Raw genomic sequence first — 22068 nt, forward strand, 5'->3', positions numbered from 1 at the left:
TGGGGGGTGTGGGGGAGTGAGAGCAGTGCATGGAGAGTGAGGAATAGAGTCTTTGATGAAGAGAGCAACACCTCCACCAGGACGAGGCTCAGGTCTGTCATACCGTAAGAGGGAGTAACCGGGGAGAGATACTTGGGAGTCAGACACGTCTTGGGAGAGGAAAGTTTCTGTTAGGCAGATAATGTCTGGTTTGTCAGTGGCAACCTGTATGGAAAGATCTGAAAGGTTTGAGCGAAGTCCCCGGATATTTGAGGTCCACACTTTTAATGAAGAGGTAGGGGAGGAGGCTTTGGGTGCAGGAGGTGTTAGGGGGAGGGGGAGGGTAGGACAAGGGACGAGGGGGGCAGGCAAGGAGGGTTGCTGAAGGAGTGTGGGGTATTGCAGAATAGCGAGGGGAGGGGGCCGAATGAGGAGGAGAAAAGGCTCTGTGGTGCTGGGGGAGAGGGGGGACAAGAGATAAGGAAGAAGGCAGTTGAGGATTGGAGGAGGTGGAGTGAAGAGATGGAGGTGAGAGGGCAGTGGAGGGAGGTAGGTTGGTGGATGAGAGGGGGGGGCAACTTTGAGAAGGATGAGTGAGGGGGATGAAAGGTGGGAGAAAGGTGAGGGGGGAATTTTTGAGAGAGGGGAGAGGGAGGCTTGGAGGGAGAAGAGTGGGATGGTTGCATTGAGAGTGAGAGTGAGGGATGAGGGGGGTGAGTTGGCACTGAAGTTGGAAAAAAAACAATGGTTCAGAAGCGAGGTCAGGCTGGGTAGTTTGAATGTGGGATCAATGAGGTGAAAGGAGTTGAAGTGTTGGAGATGATGCAGAGAAGAGAGTTAGAAGTGTTGCGTGTGCAGACCAGATGAAAAGGATACAGGGTGAGGAGGTTGGTAGGAGGATACAAGCTGTTGCACGTGGGTGGGGATGGAAGGAGTAATGGCGTGGATATAATCTTATCAAAAGAGATCAGCAAGCAGGTGGTCAGAGTGGAAAGATGGGAGGGATGGATAGTTATGGCATGGTTGGTGGTACAGAGGCAAATGGTGTGTGTTGTGTCAGTATATGAGCCACAAATGGGAAGGACTGGGGCTGTGAAGCAGGAATTCAGGGACACACTGGAGATGATGATGGGAATGGTTGAGCTGGATGTGATGCTGTGCATTGTGGGAGACTTTAACATGCACATGGGAGTAGCAGTGGTGGATGAAGAGGAATATGTTGATAAATTTGGTTGGAGGACAAAGAATAGAGAGGGTGAAGAGCTCGTGGAGCTGGTGGTGAGGAATGGGATGGTCACAGCTCGTTCGTTCTTTCAAAAATGGGAAAGCCACAAGATTACCAATAGGAGTGAACAACATAGAACTGAACTAGATTTGGTGATGGATGGTTCAGGATTGCAAGGCAGTGGTGGGAAAGTATGTTACCACCCAGTGATTAAGGTTGGTTGTGGGAGGCTAGTGACAGAGAAGGGGCAGTATTGAAGCCGTGGGAAGGCTATTTCAAAGAGCTCTTGCCCGGGAAGGAAGCAACGGCAAGCTGGAGCTATAGTAATATGTCGAGGGAAAGTGGAGTTGGTGAGATCACAGAGGAGGAAGTGTGGATAGCATTGAAAAGGATAAAGAAGGGAAGAGTGATGGGCATTGATGAGGTGTGCACAAAGATGATAATTGCAGCAGAAGAAGTCTGAGTCAGTTGGACAAAAAGGCTGTTGAATATATGTATGAAAGACAGTTCAATTTCGGAGGATTGGAGGACAACATTAATTGTGCCGATATGGAAGGGGAAAAGAGATGTTCAAGATCCGGGGAAGTACAGGGGCATTACGCTCCTTAGTCATGTCATGAAGGTGCTGCAGAGAATTCTGGACAGGAGGACAAGGAAGAGTGTGGAGATGGAGATCAGATAATAGCAGCAAGGGTTTATAATGGGTAGAGGGATGACGGATGGGATGTTCATGCTGAGAAAGCTGATGAAAAAGAGGTTGGAGGTGCAAGGTGAGATGGCATTGGGATTTGTTCACCTGGAGAAGGCCTACAGCACTGTCCCAAGAGAGTTGGTGATGGCAACACTGATATGGATGGGAGTGCCAGAAGCAGAATTTAGGTTGGTGGAAGGGATACACAAGGGAATGAAGGGAAGAGTTTTTGTTGGTCCTGGGATGTTTGAGGAGTTTGGCATGAACATCGGTTTGAGGGAGGGAAGCACTCTCAGCCCACTCATATTTGTCATGGTGATGGAGCTGGTAGGTGGGAAGGTGAGTTTGATGGGTAGTACGGGGAGGATGTTGTATGCGGATGATGTGGCTGTTGTGGTGGAGAGTGGGAAGGAGATGCAAAACTTACTGGGGGAGTGGAAGGAGGCATTTAAGAAGCACGGGCTGAACATGAGTATGGAGAAGACTGAGGTGATGTGCGTCGGGTTGCAGAGAAAATAAATGAATGTCAGATTAGAGGGGAAGGAGAACAGACAGAGAAATATGATTGAATATATGGGGTGAACAGTGACCAGGGATGGTAAGTCCGAGGCAGAGGTGCGGAGGAAAATTCAGGTGGGTGCGAATGCATGGAAGAGAATGGAGGGAGTAATGGCAGACAGAAAGATATCAAGGAAGTGAAAAGGGAAGGTACTGATGACGTGTGAAATGCAAATCGGTCAGGAGGATTGCAGGAGTGAAGAAGGAAGATAGGAGGATAGATGAACTGAGGGAGGAGATTGGTGTGCAGATGAGCTTGATGGGGAGATTGGTGAAATGCTGGCTAAGATAGGTGAAGAGAGAATGGCAAAGAGAACAGATAGGTTGAGAGAGCGAGGTAGGATGAAAAGAGCTAGATTGCAGTTGAGATGGGAATATTGTGTGAGGAGGGGTATCAGTAAGGTAGGCATGGTTGAAGAGTGGAGAGAGTTGGCTGAAGCAGAGTGAGATGGACTAATATCATGGTCAAGACAGGGCAGAAGCTTGGTGCCACATCAGATCTCACCCCTTATAAATGGAAGAGGAGGAGGAGGAGAAGTATAATATGTCTATAATGTTTAATAAGTCATGTAAAATACGTGTATGATCACATATCAATATGTGTTCATATACTATGTGCATAATCACGATTCATGTAGAATCGCAATTGTGTGTGAGTGTGCGTGTGTGTGTACACGTGCGCTGCCATCGGTCATCATCTCCACGCGCAAGACTCTAAGACTGAACAGAGCCTTCCCTGGTCCTGAAGCATCCCCCTTCACCCCAGCAAAGAACCATGACTCACAGACCAACCTGTCTCCTTATCCATGCTCAGTTTCCCCATCTGTCCACATCGTGGCAACGATGTAGATTTGCGTGAACTCCGCTGTGCCCTCAGTGTTACGCCTGGTCTTGGTGTCATCCTTCTCATCTCATCCGTCCTCGGTTTCATCCTTCCTTGATGGGATGGAGTCAGCAAAACCAAACAAGCCACAAGGCAAGGCCAGGACACCAGGCTGCGTCACAAATGCATGTCGATCGGCACAACGACAGGCACCGCCCCCTCCCCCCCCCCCCACGCACGACCCTCTGCCCCACCAATGCTGCTGTCCCCGCTCGGTACTTGGCAAAAATGGAGTCGCTAAAGTTCGGCTTTTTGTTCTCAGCCTGATGGGGTCGGCAAAACCCAACAAGCCGCAAGGCCAGGACATGTCTAAATGCAAGTGCGGCCTCTGCCTCACCAAAGCTGCTGTCCTCGACTCAGTTCTCACTCCCAGGGAAGTTGACATATTCATCGTGGTCCTCGATCACACAAAACTCGGTTTTTCTCATCCTCAACAGGCAGAACTTTGCAAGAGGGAATTCGCTAAAGCTCAGGCTATCTCTCCCAGCAGCAGCCCAGCCAACAAGTCTCGCCATATTGCATGGCTATGCCACGTCACAAAAGTAAGTCCATCCATCCATCCATCCATCCATTGGGACCATACTCTGTGCAGAGTGTTGGTGTTGCCTAAGCAGTCACCTTGGCAATTGGACATAATCCTGGACGGGTCTCCACTCCAACACAGTATACCAGCAGGCTGGTACTCATTTTGGTCGACCTCGGAAGGATGACAGGTAGAGGCAACCCCACCTGGTATTAATTTAACAGAAAAGTGGGATTTGAACTCATGATTCTGGGATCCCAAGCCCACCAGCCTAACTATTAAGCCAACATCAGGCATAAAAGTAAGTCGAACGGAGTGATACCAGGCACTTCTCGTCCATTCAATCGAAGCTTCCCTTTTTGGCTCAGCCTTCACTGCCTTAAATATGATGTATTTGATGTGGCCTTCAGTCCTTTCTGTCCCAAGCGAGGTGGAAAATCACGCCACCTTCCCCTTGTCATCAACTTAAGTGTGATGGTTGATTGTGTGCATCTGTGCAGTGTATGTGGGGGTCTGTATGTGGTGTGTGTATGTGGGGGGGGGGGTCTTGTCTCAGGGTGGTGTGGATGACATGTTTCGCACCCAATAACCGCCTTCGCCCACTCCCCCCCCCCCTTGCTGGAAGGAAAACAATAAAAACTACAAAAAGAACCTACAAAAAAAAAACCAGAAATTTTTTTTTTGCATTTCTCTATTTTTTCCCCATTTTATTTTGCAATACAGGTAAATTGGATTGATGTTGATGTGGCGTAGGCGTGATGGGCAGAATAGCCTCCTCCTGCATCAAAATACCTCTGCCACCGAAAGTGGGCAGAGGTTAATTTTTCACATTTGCTGTCTTTGTTTGTTTGTTTGTTACTTGCTAAAATCAAAGATTTTTCAAGTATATTGGTTGGTCACATGTGTTATTCTGTCTGTCTATCTGTTTGTTTGTTATGACGAAAATTGAAAATTTTCATGACATGTCAGTCTGTCTCATTTGTTTGTTTGTCTGTGAGTGCAATAACTCGCTTTCAGTTTCAATAACTCGCAAACGCTTTCAGCTGTCTTCATCAAACTTTACCAGAGGATTCCGAAGGACAAAAGTGAGGCTGTCAATGTTTTATGATATGTCATAGGTCAAGGTGACAGTGATGTAATTTGCTTGCTTTCCGTCACCTGTCAGGCTGCCGCCTGAAGTCTTCTTGTCTGTTTGTCCGAATGTCAATCGCCTACAGGTGACAATTTCAAACCGATCTTCACGAAGCTTCATCAAATGGTAGAGTTGGTCATAAGCAAGAAGCCTATTGATTTTGAGGTCAAAAGGTCGAAAGGTCGAAAGATCAACATAGGCTAAAGGTCGACAACTTCAGTCTACTTCTAAAATCCTCAATTTTCATCCGAATGACGAACTTTGAAGAGGATTTGCTTATCACATCACAGAATTCAACCACCAATTATTTTTGAGGTCAACATAGGCCTAATTTCATATCAAAGATTGGCCAGACACTTGGTTTCATATTAAAGATAGGCTGGACATACCAAAGATTGGGTATGTGATGAGGACGAATCAATATGGTTTTGGTGAAGATCCAAATCCGGATACAAGTATTCTTCACCATTTAGAGATGGGGCCAAAATCAAGATATATAATCGCATTATGTTTCAAAAAGTTGAAGAAGAGTAATGACATAACTAGATGGATGAGTTGGTTCGGTGACAAGGAGAAGCCGATTAGATTTTGGTTCAGTTTTGGATCCAGATCCAGCCCATCAGTGGAATATAAAACATAAACTGTTCAGCCTGGGAGAGGTATGTGCTCCACAGAATGCTGTTCTAGTTTCCTTATGTATTACGAACATTCAGGCAGACTTCCCAGAGGGAGATGCCATATCTACTTTGGTTGCACTATATCCGATGGGAAGGTCGTAAGTGGGGCGACTTTAAAATGATTGCACAGGGTAAATTTAAAATGATGATATTTATTGTTGATCATGTTTGGAGGGAGGGAGGAGTGGGAGTGGGGGCTGTATGAATTGTGAGAGCCAGGAAAAATATATATTTTATGTTTGGTTCCAGCACCACAAGAGAATTATACAAGATTTTTGCATCTATTGGTCAAGGGAGACATGTTCATCCGTGTGAGTGAGTGAGTGAGTGAGTGAGTGAGTGAGTGAGTGAGTGAGTGAGTGAGTGAGTGAGTGAGTGAGTGAGTGAGTGAGTGAGTGAGTGAGTGAGAGAGAGAGAGAGAGAGAGATAGAGAGAGAGAGAGAGAGAGAGAGAGAGAGAGAGAGAGAGAGAGAGAGAGAGAGAGAGATATGCACTGCCACCACTAGCTTGTGCAAACAGGAAACAGTACAATATCGACACCTCAATATCTATGGATATTTCTCGTATTTCCTATTTTTTCCGCGAGTCCGATTTGCACTCAGGAACACAACAATTATAGTTAACCAGCTTGAAATTGCCACTCTTTCTTTTAAATGCTGAAAATTATGTTAAAAAGACTATTGGAATTTCAGATTTCATGCTAACAACGGCAGGTTAAAGGTTCCCAGCGAGCATAGCCGAGTCACTTAAAGCACAAACACAGTGCCTGTGCAAAACACCTCGTTCGCATTCATATTTCATTTTGAAAGTCGCGTATTCGTAAGCATAAAACTGGTTTAAGACATAACACAATAACGAATCAAATCAAACAAATCACGACGCAATTGCACACATTGTCAACAAACATTTCGACAATGATGCCGCAACTCCAACCTGGCTGCAGAATTTTTAAAGTAGCGTTTGCGGAGGCCTCTGCTCCACTCCATACTATGCTGTGGTGAATGGCAAACAGTGCCTCTCAGCTCACCATTCACCCTCTTCAAGTCAAGATTTCGGTGTGAGAACAGCGGCAAGCAAGGCACCACCTGTGAACCAAAGCAGCGGAAAACCCATGGTGGGGTTTTTAAGGGGGGCAGAGAGGACGGAAGGGGGAGGGAAGGGGAGAGAGGAGGCAGGGGAGAGGGGAGGGGGAGAGGGGAGAGAGAGGGAGGGGAGGGAGAGGGGAGAGAGAGAGGGGAGAGAGGGGAGGGAGAGAGGGGAGGGAGAGAGGGAGGGAGAGAGGGGAGGGAGAGAGGGGAGGGAGAGAGGGGAGGGAGAGAGGGGAGGGAGAGAGGGGAGGGAGAGAGGGGAGGGAGAGAGGGAGGGAGAGAGGGGAGGGAGAGAGGGGAGGGAGAAGGAGGAGAGGGAGAAGGAGGAGGAGAGGGGAGGACAGAGGAGGGGGAGAGGGAAGGACAGAGGGAGAGGAAAGGGGGAGGGAGGGGGAGAGGAGAGGACAGAAGGAGAGGTGAGGGGGAGAGGAGAGGAGAGGAGAGGACAGAGGGAGGAGAGGAGAGGGGTAGTATATCCACCATAATTCAATTTCAGTGTGTATACTGGAAGGTTGACAAAATATATACAAGTTTTAAGTTTTGCGTCGTAACATGCAGCACAATACCGATTTACCTACGTTCTGTGTTTCTAGCCTCTTCTTGATAACAGGCGGTTTTTGTGACCTGGCAGTACCCATTGCATTTAATTGTTGGAAAATAAATGATAATAAATAAAGAAATGCATAAAGAAATTTTATTACCTAATACATTTTCCGAACGATAACATCCATGTATATATGTGTGTAAAACATTGAAATTAGAACCAATATCAACAAATTGTGGAGTAATAAGGAAAAAGGATGCACTGGTCAAACTGTCACGTCAGTCACATTTTCTAAAGCCCCCCCTTCTGCTAAATCATGAAAACTACAATTACAATCTAGAGTCGTAAATAATGTTTGAACATAAAGGATAATCATATTACATCCCCAGGGTTCTCGCTTGCAGGGCCTCCTACGATTTTGAATTTCAAGTTAGGTACTCGAGGAATTGCCAATTGTAGCTGTCACGTCAGTCACGAGGTTCTGTTGCCCACAACTCCATGAGAAAAAACACCTAGGGACTGTCAGTTTTCCTGCACGTTTGGATCATGTAAGAGTGCAATTTGATGATATGACTGATGCTCTACTAAAAACCAGTAGGAGTATCTGAGCCTTTTGTTGTAGAAATGTCACATCAGTCACGAATGGAATGGCTGACCAGCAAAGCGACAGGTTGTATTTGCTTGTGCTTAATGTACCATAGTTATTCCCATTTTATAAGTTTAGAGTAAGAGTCATTCCATCTGAAATCACCAAATTTAAGAAAATGTTCCCAGTTGAACCCCTCAGATTTACTTTAAACTTTCATAAAATAGTTCCCAGGTATCAAAATGAAGCTGCGTAAAATTTTAGGTCCATACATGTGGTCAACTCCGAGATATTGAGGGTTGAAAATGTGGTTGTGGCCCTATTTTTATGGTCGTTGCGAGCATCACAAAATGAACGGCTACTTTTAAACTCCCACAACTTTTTTAATTTTAATGCTAGAGCCTTGAAATTTTCAGATTATTCTTCTATAACTGCCCTGTAAGAAACAAACATAAAACTGAGTATACCTGTATTAAATTTTATGACCTGATCAGTTGAAATCCAGAAAAAAAAATGTTGGTTTTGTATGAAGACCCAACTTTGAGACCCCATATATTTTTATTGACCCATCCCAGAAGCTTGAAATTTTTTCATGTAATAACTGTATGGTAGTAGTATTCAAACACATGTTTACTTTTCTTAATCAGTCACATATAATACAGTCATGATCCCTCAAAAATTGAAAAATTTCATTTTTCCCCGAAATTCAGGTGAGGATTGCAAATATATGACAAGGTATACCACTTCAAATTGTTCACCATTGGAAAGAGCATATTCAAGTTTACAAAAGTGTCAAATATCAAAGTGGTATATTTTTTTTAAATATATTTTCTATTTTTTTTTAACTGTTGTTTACACAGTCGTGAATACATGAAGTGTGTGCATGGTGTGGGCACCATGGTAATCATGAATGATTATTTCTATGATTCAAATTAATAATACAAAAATATATCACATACTGCAATAACAATGCAATTAAACATTTCACGTAAATAATTTGAATAGGTCCTTGATCTGCTTTTCCAAGTCAGGTGCGAGCTTGTCCTGCCTCCCAGTTGACATTAGGGGAGCATCAATAACTTTCATCACATGGACCAAAGGAACCCAACAAATGTCCTCCCTTGAATATAACTATATACACTGCTGACATCAGCAGATCAGCCACTATTCCTGAGTTCTATTTTTAGCCCCAGCCAGATGAGTTAAGCTCTTGCTATTTACAAATGAGAAACAAAGAATTACAAATTCAAATTTCAAAGTATCCTAATAGCAGATGATATGTATGTACATTGTATATACATGTACTACACATATGTACTACATGTAAAAGGACTGTTCATTAAATAGCACACACAACGTGCACAGCACTGGCAGAACATCATTTGTTCAAATATTTTAAAAATAATGATAGAAACATTATACCACTTTGATATTTGACACTTGTAAACTTGAATATGCTCTTTCCAATGGTGAACAATTTGAAGTGGTATACCTTGTCATATATTTGCAATCCTCACCTGAATTTCGGGGAAAAATGAAAATTTTCAATTTTTGAGGGATCATGACTGTAATATATATATATATATATATATATATATATATATATATATATATATATATATATATATATATATATGACTGATTAAGAAAAGTAAACATGTATTTGAATACTACTACCATCGTTATTACCTGAAAAAATTTCAAGCTTCTGCGATGGGTCAATAAAAATATATGGGGTCTCAAAGTTGGGTCTTCATACAAAACCAACATTATTTTCTGGATTTCAACTGATCAGGTCATAAAAATTAAGAAAGGTATACTCAGTTTTATGTTTGTTTCTTACAGAGCAGTAAAAGAAGAATAATCTCTGAAAATTTCAAGGCTCTAGCATTAATATTTAACAAGTGAAATCCTTCAATACAGCACATGTGGTGAAGCAAATGAGTACACTGATGTTAAAATATGCAATTTATGCTTTTTTCAGTTGAAAAACAATTAAAAAGCGGACTCAATATTTGAAATGTAAAAATCTTGTTATTATTGTGATAAGCATCTTTATATATATATATAACAGAAGGAATGAAATTGTTCGATACAGCGTGGCAGGGGACCGCAAAAGAATGATAGCATAAGAAGAACTTAGCTTTCAGCATTCGGCGATCGGCGCGAAATGTGATGGTGAGCGGAAGTGACGTCGTTCGTTCGTTCGTACATGAGGGGCGCGTTTCTTCGTTTTCTTCCGTCAAGCAATAAATTAAATGGTTTTCACATATATAACACATCAGTTTCACAAATTTCCATTGAAATACTCAGGTATTTCCGTAAATTGTCGCCATTTCCGTCGAAGTTACGCACTGCATCTACCGGACGGCCGTCATGAGGCACGTGGGGGGGGGGGTGACACCGGAGACGTGGGAGACGTGGTGGACGCCGGCGGGGACATTTCAAACTCGGTGCAATTGTATACAGTGCACGCGCTGTAAAAAGTTGTGGGAGTTTAAAAGTAGCCGTTCATTTTGTGACGCTCGCAACGACCATAAAAATAGGGCCACAACCACATTTTCAACCCTCAATATCTCGGAGTTGACCGCATCTATGGACCTAAAATTTTACACAGCTTCATTTTGATACCTAGGAACTATTTTATGAAAGTTTAAAGTAAATCTGAGGGGGTCAACTGGGAGGCCTCCGGTGATATGAGGTGGAATGACTCGTAAGCATGAAATAATTAAATGTTATTTTAGATATGCGCCTCCAATTCGTACAGCTAGAAACGTCAGACCCACCTGAGTATGTATTAAAAAAAACCCAATAAAAAAACCCACTTCTCATTTGACCCTTATTTCATGTCCGTACCTTTATTGTTTCTTATAGATGTGCTTTATTAGTGTTTGGCTGGGCCTCAAACCCCAGTTTAGGCAGGAAAAAGCACCCTGATTATCCAGGCCTTGTAGCGGCACCAACTCAGCGAGGTGAAGGGTCATATGGGGCTCACTCCACCTCCGGACCATACTGACGCCAAATGATGAACTCGATGGGAGGAGCGCGGCGCATCACCGATGATGTGCAGGCCCAAGGTGATAAAGGGGGTGTGGCAACAGAACGGCGAAGCAGAAGCCCAGTCTCAAGGTCCAGGAAGGCCATGTCAAGTGTGCAGAGCTGCTGAGCAACGCCATGCCTCTACCCTACCTGCCAAGCCTCGCTCCGCCGGTGCCACGCCCATTCCCACTGGGTAGTGTCCCTCCCCCTTCTTGCAACCTTCAGCGCTCGCACAGAACTGCACAATCCTCTTGCCAAACAACACGCCTGCGATAACTGTGTTCAAGGACGACCAGACAGCCAGTCTGAAACTTGTCTAAGGAGGACTCAGACGAAGAGCCAATCCAAGGAGCACTAGCTTTGCCTGTATTTTAACCCAATTTTCATCAACACTTGATGTACTTATTTCCTCTGTGGTGTGTGTCTGAAGGCTTAAGATATAGGATAATTAAGGTTTCCCAATCGTCGTCGCTTGGACTGCTCTGTGAGGCGCACATCAGTCGGGGTTAATTATTGGGATTTATGAATTGCGATCGCTGTCTGTACATACTTGCCTTTTACACCACACAATATACATTTTGAATCTGACTTGGTCTTTGGCTTATCCTGCTTGCTTGCAATGGTTTCATCTGGCAGCTCTGGGGGAATCCAATTGAGATATCGATTGGTTGCGGTCTTGTAATGCTCGAGTTCCCGGCAATCATGTGGCTCATTGGTACACTCGACCAAAGATCAGATCTGCCCCGTGATTGCAGTTGGTGCGCCACTCACCCAGCACAGGAATTTCAATCTGCATAGTAACGAGACATTGGACGCGGGATCCGACAGGAAATCTCTGCAGCGGGGATCTGTCCTGGTTGCTAAGCAATTCACTGGATTCCAACCTGGGCAACCGGGTCGGAACAGTGAACGGTTAAAATATCTTAGGAGGAATGCACATTCACCCATGAACGGTCTAGCCTGGGTTTGAATCCGGACCCAGCTGTAAACTGTAATCCAGGTGTTTCACAGGCAGGGGCAGCGATCAATGTACGTGCCATCCCTCGGATGGAAGTTAAACCGGACGTCCTGTCTCCTGGCATTAGTTGGGGGGACATCAAAGATCCCACAGTGTCCTCAGGGAAGAGTCGGCGAGCCATCACTGGCACCCTGAACAAATTCCAAATTCTTGTTCTAACCTACAGGAGGCGTTACATTAGCATCACAGCCACACCCTCAGCCAATGATGCCACAGCACTCTTGTCATCTCCCTCACACCAGGATGTATACAGTGTCATGTATTTACATGAAGAGAATCGAGGTCATTCTCACTCTCTGAACCTCTGGGAGTCCTGGGACGATGGGAAAACTACTTTTTTTTAACCTCCTCAGACTTTCCCCATGCACATTCCTGGTACGAGCACGAGTTTTCCAACCAATTCATTTCAGCGCCTCAGGAATGCATGAGAGAGTCAAACAAAGAAACAAAAAAATAAATAAATACACCCACAAAGCACACGCTTCTCGAATTAAAGCTCCTTCGATCCTGAGGTAAAAATATTCATTTCATCGAGAATGTCACGGATATTGGGTTAAAGATAGAAGTAAACACAAAACCTGCACCGTCATAAACGTTTGCGAAACGAATTACACAGCGCAAGGAGAAAGAGAAGGAAAAAAAAAAAAAAAATCACCCAGCGTACAGCGGTATGCTTATACACCGCCGCATCACCGTTTAATCCTATTACCTAATAAACAGGCCCGGACACACCTTAATCCGAGCTAGAATGCAAGTTTAAATAAATCAGCAGAAATCGTTTCAGAAACACCGGTAAATGCGATGTTAGTCGAACGATACGGTGATTATATAATTTATACAGCACCGCAAGCAGACAGCACTGCGACAGCTGCTCCTTCTGATGCTGCAATTTATTTACGTCGCGCCCAGGGAAGGGATTACGCTTTCCTCAGCCGTCTCAGAGACAAACATCACTCCTTTGCAGGATATTTGGACCGAGACCAGCAATTATGGCCAAAAATATGGTTTCAGTGCAAAATGCGACAATATACCGATCATGATGAGGTTTTCCCGAAAAAGCTGGAAGAACAAGCGAACGGGCAGATGGAGAAACAAAAGGCAATGGAAAAATTAAAGAAAACTGTTGTCGAGAGAAACAAGCAATCAATGAATGGGTTGGGGGAGGGGGCGCGAAAAGAGCTTACCGAGATGTGCGACAACCATGGACATGGAACCCAAGAGAGACAACAAGAAGAACCCAAGTCTCTCCGTTTTATTCCCTGCTCCAGTGACGGCATGGAAATAGAGATATAGATTAAAATATATATATAGATATAAATATTATATATCTATTTCGATGAAACCTTGTCGATCCTGGCACAGTCACAGAATGCCTGCAAATGCAGTTCCACGCCCACTATCGGAATTTCCTCATGAATATTCAGATACAATTCCACGCCCACTACCGGCATCTCATGAATATTCATATACAGTTCCACGCCCACTACCGGCATCTCATGAATATTCATATACAGTTCCACGCCCACTACCGGCATCTCATGAATATTCATATACAGTTCCATGCCCACTACCGGCATCTCATGAATATTCAGATACAATTCCACGCCCACTATCGGCATCTCATGAATATTCATATACAGTTCCACGCCCACTACCGGCATCTCATGAATATTCATATACAGTTCCACGCCCACTACCGGCATCTCATGAATATTCATATACAGTTCCACGCCCACTACCGGCATCTCATGAATATTCAGATACAATTCCACGCCCACTATCGGCATCTCATGAATATTCAGATACAGTTCCACGCCCACTACCGGCATCTCATGAATATTCATATACAGTTCCACGCCCACTATCGGCATCTCATGAATATTCAGATACAATTCCACACCCACTATCGGAATTTCCTCATGAATATTCAGATACAATTCCACGCCCACTACCGGCATCTCATGAATATTCATATACAGTTCCACGCCCACTACCGGCATCTCATGAATATTCATATACAGTTCCACGCCCACTACCGGCATCTCATGAATATTCATATACAGTTCCATGCCCACTACCGGCATCTCATGAATATTCAGATACAATTCCACGCCCACTATCGGCATCTCATGAATATTCATATACAGTTCCACGCCCACTACCGGCATCTCATGAATATTCATATACAGTTCCACGCCCACTACCGGCATCTCATGAATATTCATATACAGTTCCACGCCCACTACCGGCATCTCATGAATATTCAGATACAATTCCACGCCCACTATCGGCATCTCATGAATATTCAGATACAGTTCCACGCCCACTACCGGCATCTCATGAATATTCATATACAGTTCCACGCCCACTATCGGCATCTCATGAATATTCAGATACAATTCCACACCCACTATCGGCATCTCATGAATATTCAGATACAATTCCACGCCCACTATCGGCATCTCATGAATATTCAGATAGAGTTCCACGCCCACTATCGGCATCTCATGAATATTCAGATACAATTCCACGCCCACTATCGGCATCTCATGAATATTCAGATACAATTCCACGCCCACTATCGGCATCTCATGAATATTCAGATACAATTCCACGCCCACTATCGGCATCTCATGAATATTCAGATACAATTCCACGCCCACTATCGGAATTTCCTCATGAATATTCAGATACAATTCCACGCCCACTATCGGAATTTCCTCATGAATATTCAGATACAATTCCACGCCCACTACCGGCATCTCATGAATATTCATATACAGTTCCACGCCCACTACCGGCATCTCATGAATATTCATATACAGTTCCACGCCCACTACCGGCATCTCATGAATATTCAGATACAATTCCACGCCCACTATCGGCATCTCATGAATATTCAGATACAGTTCCACGCCCACTACCGGCATCTCATGAATATTCATATACAGTTCCACGCCCACTATCGGCATCTCATGAATATTCAGATACAATTCCACGCCCACTATCGGCATCTCATGAATATTCAGATACAGTTCCACGCCCACTATCGGCATCTCATGAATATTCAGATAGAGTTCCACGCCCACTATCGGCATCTCATGAATATTCAGATACAATTCCACGCCCACTATCGGCATCTCATGAATATTCAGATACAATTCCACGCCCACTATCGGCATCTCATGAATATTCAGATAGAATTCCACACCCACTATCGGCATCTCATGAATATTCAGATACAATTCCACGCCCACTATCGGAATTTCCTCATGAATATTCAGATACAATTCCACGCCCACTATCGGAATTTCCTCATGAATATTCAGATACAATTCCACGCCCACTATCGGCATCTCATGAATATTCAGATGCAGTTCCACGCCCACTATCGGCATCTCATGAATATTCAGATACAATTCCACGCCCACTATCGGCATCTCATGAATATTCAGATACAATTCCACGCCCACTATCGGCATCTCATGAATATTCAGATACAGTTCCACACCCACTATCGGCATCTCATGAATATTCAGATACAGTTCCACGCCCACTATCGGCATCTCATGAATATTCAGATACAATTCCACGCCCACTATCGGCATCTCATGAATATTCAGATACAAATCCACACCCACTATCGGCATCTCATGAATATTCAGATACAATTCCACACCCACTATCGGCATCTCAAGAATATTCAGATACAATTCCACGCCCACTATCGGCATCTCATGAATATTCAGATACAATTCCACGCCCACTATCGGCATCTCATGAATATTCAGATACAATTCCACGCCCACTATCGGCATCTCATGAATATTCAGATACAATTCCACGCCCACTACCGGCATCTCATGAATATTCATATACAGTTCCACGCCCACTATCGGCATCTCATGAATATTCTTATACAGTTCCACGCCCACTCTCGGAATTTCCTCATGAATATTCAGATACAGTTCCACGCCCACTACCGGCATCTCATGAATATTCATATACAGTTCCACGCCCACTATCGGCATCTCATGAATATTCAGATACAGTTCCACGCCCACTACCGGCATCTCATGAATATTCATATACAATTCGACGCCCACTATCGGAATTTCCTCATGAATATTCAGATACAATTCCACGCCCACTATCGGAATTTCCTCATGAATATTCAGATACAATTCCACGCCCACTATGGGCATCTCATGAATATTCAGATGCAGTTCCACGCCCACTATCGGCATCTCATGAATATTCAGATTGAGTTCCACGCCCACTATCGGCATCTCATGAATATTCAGATACAATTCCACGCCCACTATCGGCATCTCATGAATATTCAGATACAATTCCACGCCCATTATCGGCATCTCATGAATATTCAGATACAATTCCACGCCCACTATCGGCATCTCATGAATATTCAGATACAATTCCACGCCCACTATCGGCATCTCATGAATATTCAGATACAGTTCCACGCCCACTATCGGCATCTCATGAATATTCAGATACAGTACCACGCCCACTATCGGCATCTCATGAATATTCAGATACAATTCCACGCCCACTATCGGCATCTCATGAATATTCAGATACAAATCCACACCCACTATCGGCATCTCATGAATATTCAGATACAATTCCACACCCACTATCGGCATGTCATGAATATTCAGATACAATTCCACGCCCACTATCGGCATCTCATGAATATTCAGATACAATTCCACGCCCACTATCGGCATCTCATGAATATTCAGATACAATTCCACGCCCACTATAGGCATCTCATGAATATTCAGATACAATTCCACGCCCACTATCGGCATCTCATGAATATTCAGATACAATTCCACGCCCACTATCGGCATCTCATGAATATTCAGATGCAGTTCCACGCCCACAATCGGCATCTCATGAATATTCAGATACAATTCCACACCCACTATCGGCATCTCATGAATATTCAGATACAATTCCACGCCCACTATCGGCATCTCATGAATATTCAGATACAATTCCACGCCCACTATCGGCATCTCATGAATATTCAGATACAATTCCACGCCCACTATCGGCATCTCATGAATATTCAGATGCAGTTCCACGCCCACAATCGGCATCTCATGAATATTCAGATACAATTCCACGCCCACTATCGGCATCTCATGAATATTCAGATACAATTCCACACCCACTATCGGCATCTCATGAATATTCAGATACAGTTCCACGCCCACTATCGGCATCTCATGCATATTCAGATACAATTCCACGCCCACTATCGGCATCTCATGAATATTCAGATACAATTCTACACCCACTATCGGCATCTCATGAATATTCAGATACAATTCCACGCCCACTATCGGCATCTCATGAATACTCAGATACAGTTCCACGCCCAATATCGGCATCTCATGAATATTCAGATACAGTTCCACGCCCACTATCGGCATCTCATGAATATTCAGATACAATTCCACTCCCACTATCGGCATCTCATGAATATTCAGACACAATTCCACGCCCACTATCGGAATTTCCTCATGAATATTCAGATACAGTTCCATGCCCACTATCGGCATCTCATGAATATTCAGATACAATTCGACGCCCACTATCGGAATTTCCTCATGAATATTCAGATACAATTCCACGCCCAATATCGGCATCTCATGAATATTCAGACACAATTCCACGCCCACTATCGGAATTTCCTCATGAATATTCAGATACAATTCCACGCCCACTATCGGCATCTCATGAATATTCAGATACAATTCCACGCCCACTATCGGCATCTCATGAATATTCAGATACAATTCCACGCCCATTATCGGCATCTCATGAATATTCAGATACAATTCCACGCCCACTATCGGCATCTCATGAATATTCAGATACAATTCCACGCCCACTCTCGGCATCTCATGAATATTCAGATACAATTCCACACCCACTATCGGCATCTCATGAATATTCAGATACAATTCCACGCCCACTATCGGCATCTCATGAATATTCAGATGCAGTTGCACTCCCACTCTCGGCATCTCCTCATGAATATTAAGCACCTGAGAGATCGATTGAAGCAGGATGTCTTTACAATGCTTAGAGTATCATTATAAAAGATCATTCTTACGTCATTCCAATGTCTGGATGTTTTAATGAGTAGAAGGTCGACGTGTTTAATTTTCCTTTATTGTTTGTCTGCATTATTATCACCATAAGATGTTGCGATTTGATTTTTAGCAAGTGTTTTGGATGATACGGGGTTCCAAAAAGACCCGGACAAATTTGGTTGTTAATATGTTTAGAACCACAAATGATATGACACAACAGTACCCTTTGGTTGATATGACACAGAAAATCATAAAGGTTTGTGCACATCATCAATACACTTCATTGTGAGTTCTGTGTGTCAGGCACAGGACATCAAGGCGGTACACGAATTCTTGCCATGTTCAGCTCAGCATGATTGCCTCCACCAGGAGGTATGCAGCTGTGATCCGAGAACGAAGATCCTGAAGGTTTGCCACCTTAGTGTTGTGGACATCATCTTTGAAAAACCCCTCACAGAAAACAAATCAAGGGGGGTTATGTCTGGTGATCGTGGGGGCCAGGCGGTCGGTCCATCTCGGCCAATCCAGCGACCTGAAACATTTTTCATCCAGGGTGGCTCGAATGACTAAGTCTGAATGATGGGGAGCGCCATCCTGTTGAAAAATGATATCTGGTTGCAGGTCTTCAATCTGTGCAAAAGTGAGTCCGTCCAACATGTTCATGTACATTGTTGAGGTCACTGTGTCCTCCACAAAGAAAAACGGACCCACCAAGCGGTCATGGAGAAGGCCATACCACGCATTGACCTTTGCACTGTCGCATGTGTTCAATGACCACGTGGGGCTATTCAGAATCCCAGGTCCTCACATTGTGCCGGTTGACCTTCCCTGATACATGAAAGCAAGCTTCGTCTGTGAACATGACCTTTTTCAGATAATCTTCGTCATCCTCTATGCAACTGAGCATTTTCAAGGCAAACGCCTTGCATTGGGGTCCATTTTTACCTCCACCACCGAAGGTGAAGGACGTTATGTTTTCACCCCTCTCTGTCTGTTTGTCTGTTTGTCTGTTTGTGTACAGTATCTCTCAAAAAAGTTGTGGACGGATCCAGATAAAATTTTGTGGACAGGTTCGGTGTGTGACAAGGATGAACTGATTAGATTTTGGTTCAGGTCAGAATCCAGATCCGGCCTTTCAGTGGGATACAGAACATAAAGTGTGAAGCCTGACGGAGGCACGCGGTCTACCAAGTGCCGTTCTAGTATCCCATGGAAACGTTGGCTCAATGACCAACGGCTGTCATTCAGTGATGCGTTTTCCAGAGATATGTTCTGGTTGATGTTACGTGAATCAGCCCTTTGTGCTATTGTTACCTATGGAAATGTGTGCACGATGCTAAGTGGTTGTCACTCCATAATGCTTTTTTGCAGGAATTTGCTTGGGTTGATGTCATGAGAGCTTATTAATTGTGCCATTGTATCCCTTGGAAACGACTGCTTGATTCTGATTGGATTCTCATTCGGATTGGTGTTAAAAATACTTCTCTGAATCAAATAGAGGTCTTTCTGCAAGACCAACATAACGTACCATAACCGTTTGTTTTGCTTTGTACAACCTTAAATACACTATTTGCCAAAATCACCATGTTTCTCCGTTGAGATTGTTAACTCCACATACAACGTACAAAACATATTCAGAAAACATTTGACATTCTGTGCTGTTGACTCTCATCCCTGCCAAGTGCCATGTAGCTAATGGTGTCAGTGAGTGAACTTAAACAGTAACCTTTCAAATCAGAAAAGTTTTTGGATGTGGGAATGACCACCGAAGATTAATATGTAAACTTTAGATATTCTAGACTTATAAATGTTATCAAATAACATTATATTGTTCTTTTTTGTTGTTGTTCTTTGGTTGTATCATGTTTCGCAGTTCAGGATTCTTCATGATTAGATTATACAGTACCAAAAGCCGAAAGTCCGAGTCTTCAGGTCCTTGGTGCTGCCATTCTTGCTCTACAGATGTGAAACTTAGACTCTGACCAGGTATCTGAGATGGAGACTTAATTCCTTTCTCTTCGGAGAATCCTTGGCTATCGCTGGTCGGACTTTGTGTCCAACTAGTGGTTGCTGAGAGAGACTCAAATGAGATTTGTTACCTGCAAAGTCCGTGAGCGTCAGCTGGGGCTGAATGGACATGTGGCTCGTTTTCCTGATGCTGATCCTGCTCACCAGATTCTCTCAGCGAGGGAGCCTCGTGAGTGGAGGAGGCCAATGGGCTGACCACGTGCCTCCTGGTTGCAGCAGGTTGATCGACATCTTGAGGAGATGGGGATGGGTGAGGCATCCGCCTGGGGGATGGCCAGACTGAGGCCCATGGAGTACCGGCAGAAAGTGGATGCATTGACGTGCTGCTCCGGCGCATGCTCCCACACCTAACCGAACCTTTCTAAGGTATTTCTGCATTAATATGGCTGCCCCATTCCGACAACATCGTTGCTCTGTCAGCTACATGCTAGCTTTTCACCACTATCTCAAGCCTGTGAACAATTACTATAGCCTGTACGATAAGTTGTGTGCAAGAGATATGTTGACCTCTCAGATGCTGTCAATGTCGACCAACTGGACCACCAGAGATCTTAATTGATATATCGGGAGATAGAGAGATGGAAGGTCATAGGAGAGGCAGTACCGTCAGACCAAATTCCAAAATATGTGCTGTAGCACTACAGTGCAAACACTCAAACATGAGCAACTTGCTCAAGCTTGCATAACCACACCTGGAAGTTGTGACCTCTTGTAATTGTGAATGAACTAGGACAAGTGTGCTCAAGTGACTCAACTACCTAATTAATGCTTACACGTTAGGATAACATTGAGTGTGCTTGCACTGATTCACATTACTTATGACTTGGATGACCGCAGTCTGCAGCAAACTAGAATCAAGTGCGTCGACTGGTGAAAACCTCTAGAGCAACCATTTTCTCTTTAACTCCTGGAAATAAATTGATTTCCTCAAAAAGCACTTATTCTGTTATTATTTGTCTGTTTTTTTTTTTTTTTCTTCTTTAAAAAATCAGGCTTACAGAAGAGAAATTCATGACAGTGGAGCAGCAGAAAAACAACAGTTGGAGTGAATAATAAAATAAATGAACGAACAGGAAAAAAAGGAAGAGAAGGAGGGGAGGAAACAGTGCAATTTTTGCGATATATTGTTTTTCGCCCTATTTCTCAATGGTGAAGAATCAATAAAAACTTTTTTTATAGAATCTGGATCTTCACCAAAGTCGAATCAATTCTTCCTTGAATCAAACACCCAATTGTCCAAGTTTCTTCCGAATCTGTCCACAACTTTTTGAGATAACCTGCACACAAACAAACAAATGAAATTGCTCGTTGAGCAAGGAATTGCCGAAATAACTTTGTCATATCTCCATGATCTCTGAAAAAACAAAAACCTGGAGTTTGATCTTTCAAGGTCACCAGATTTGCCTTGACCTCTGAAAATTTGCATTTGCTTATCATTGGGGAGCTTTGTTGCCATGTTAACCGGAAGTGGCTGAACCAAATATCATCATTTTTAGCACATTATTGGACACTCATACCAAGATACCACATGCCAAATTGAAAGTCAATCGGGATCGAAATGACGTTTTTATCTCAATTTGAAAGTTTTGACTTGAACCCCCTGACATTTGACCCCGACCGCTAAGAAGGGTGTTGGTGTGACACCCTAATGAGACATATAGTTGGTTGCAGAATTGGAAGATGCACATTTTGGATTTGGTTTGAAGTCGATATGACCATTTTAGCGGACGATATTGCGAAAATAACAATTTCGGTTTTTCGGTGACCTTGACCTTGACCTTTGACCTATATTCACCAAAAACGACAAGAGTCTAATTTGGACCATGGCCGACGTCTGCACCCAGTTTGGTGATGATCGCTGAAACGGCGTGGCTGCTGCAGGGTAAACTAGAGGGGGAGCACTCGGTAGAGTGCAAAACCTCTGCCGCCAATACTGCTGGGTCTCTCAAGTGAACCTGATATACTA

General features: G+C 43.8%; 1 protein-coding gene across 2 annotated transcripts in view; it reads right to left on the bottom strand.

The window, feature by feature from the left end:
- Positions 1-13259, bottom strand: part of LOC147027020 (nuclear receptor coactivator 7-like) — a 131386-nt gene extending 118127 nt beyond the window's left edge. The window contains exons 1-2 of one of the 2 annotated variants that reach the window (XM_085883069.1): positions 13128-13259; positions 6602-6753 (exon numbers count right to left, since the gene is read on the bottom strand). In XM_085883069.1, coding sequence (XP_085739195.1) covers positions 6602-6753; positions 13128-13220 — 245 coding nt within the window. In that variant the 5' untranslated portion in view covers positions 13221-13259. The remainder of the gene's footprint in view (positions 1-6601; positions 6754-13127) is intronic. The other variant, XM_085883068.1, reaches the window with a different exon arrangement.
- Positions 13260-22068: the final 8809 nt, after the last annotated feature.

This window comes from Eptatretus burgeri, chromosome 5 (assembly GCF_056783735.1).
Source record: "Eptatretus burgeri isolate ZD-2024b chromosome 5, Ebu_testis_v1, whole genome shotgun sequence".
In the NCBI taxonomy this organism is placed as follows: Eukaryota; Metazoa; Chordata; class Myxini; order Myxiniformes; family Myxinidae; genus Eptatretus; species Eptatretus burgeri.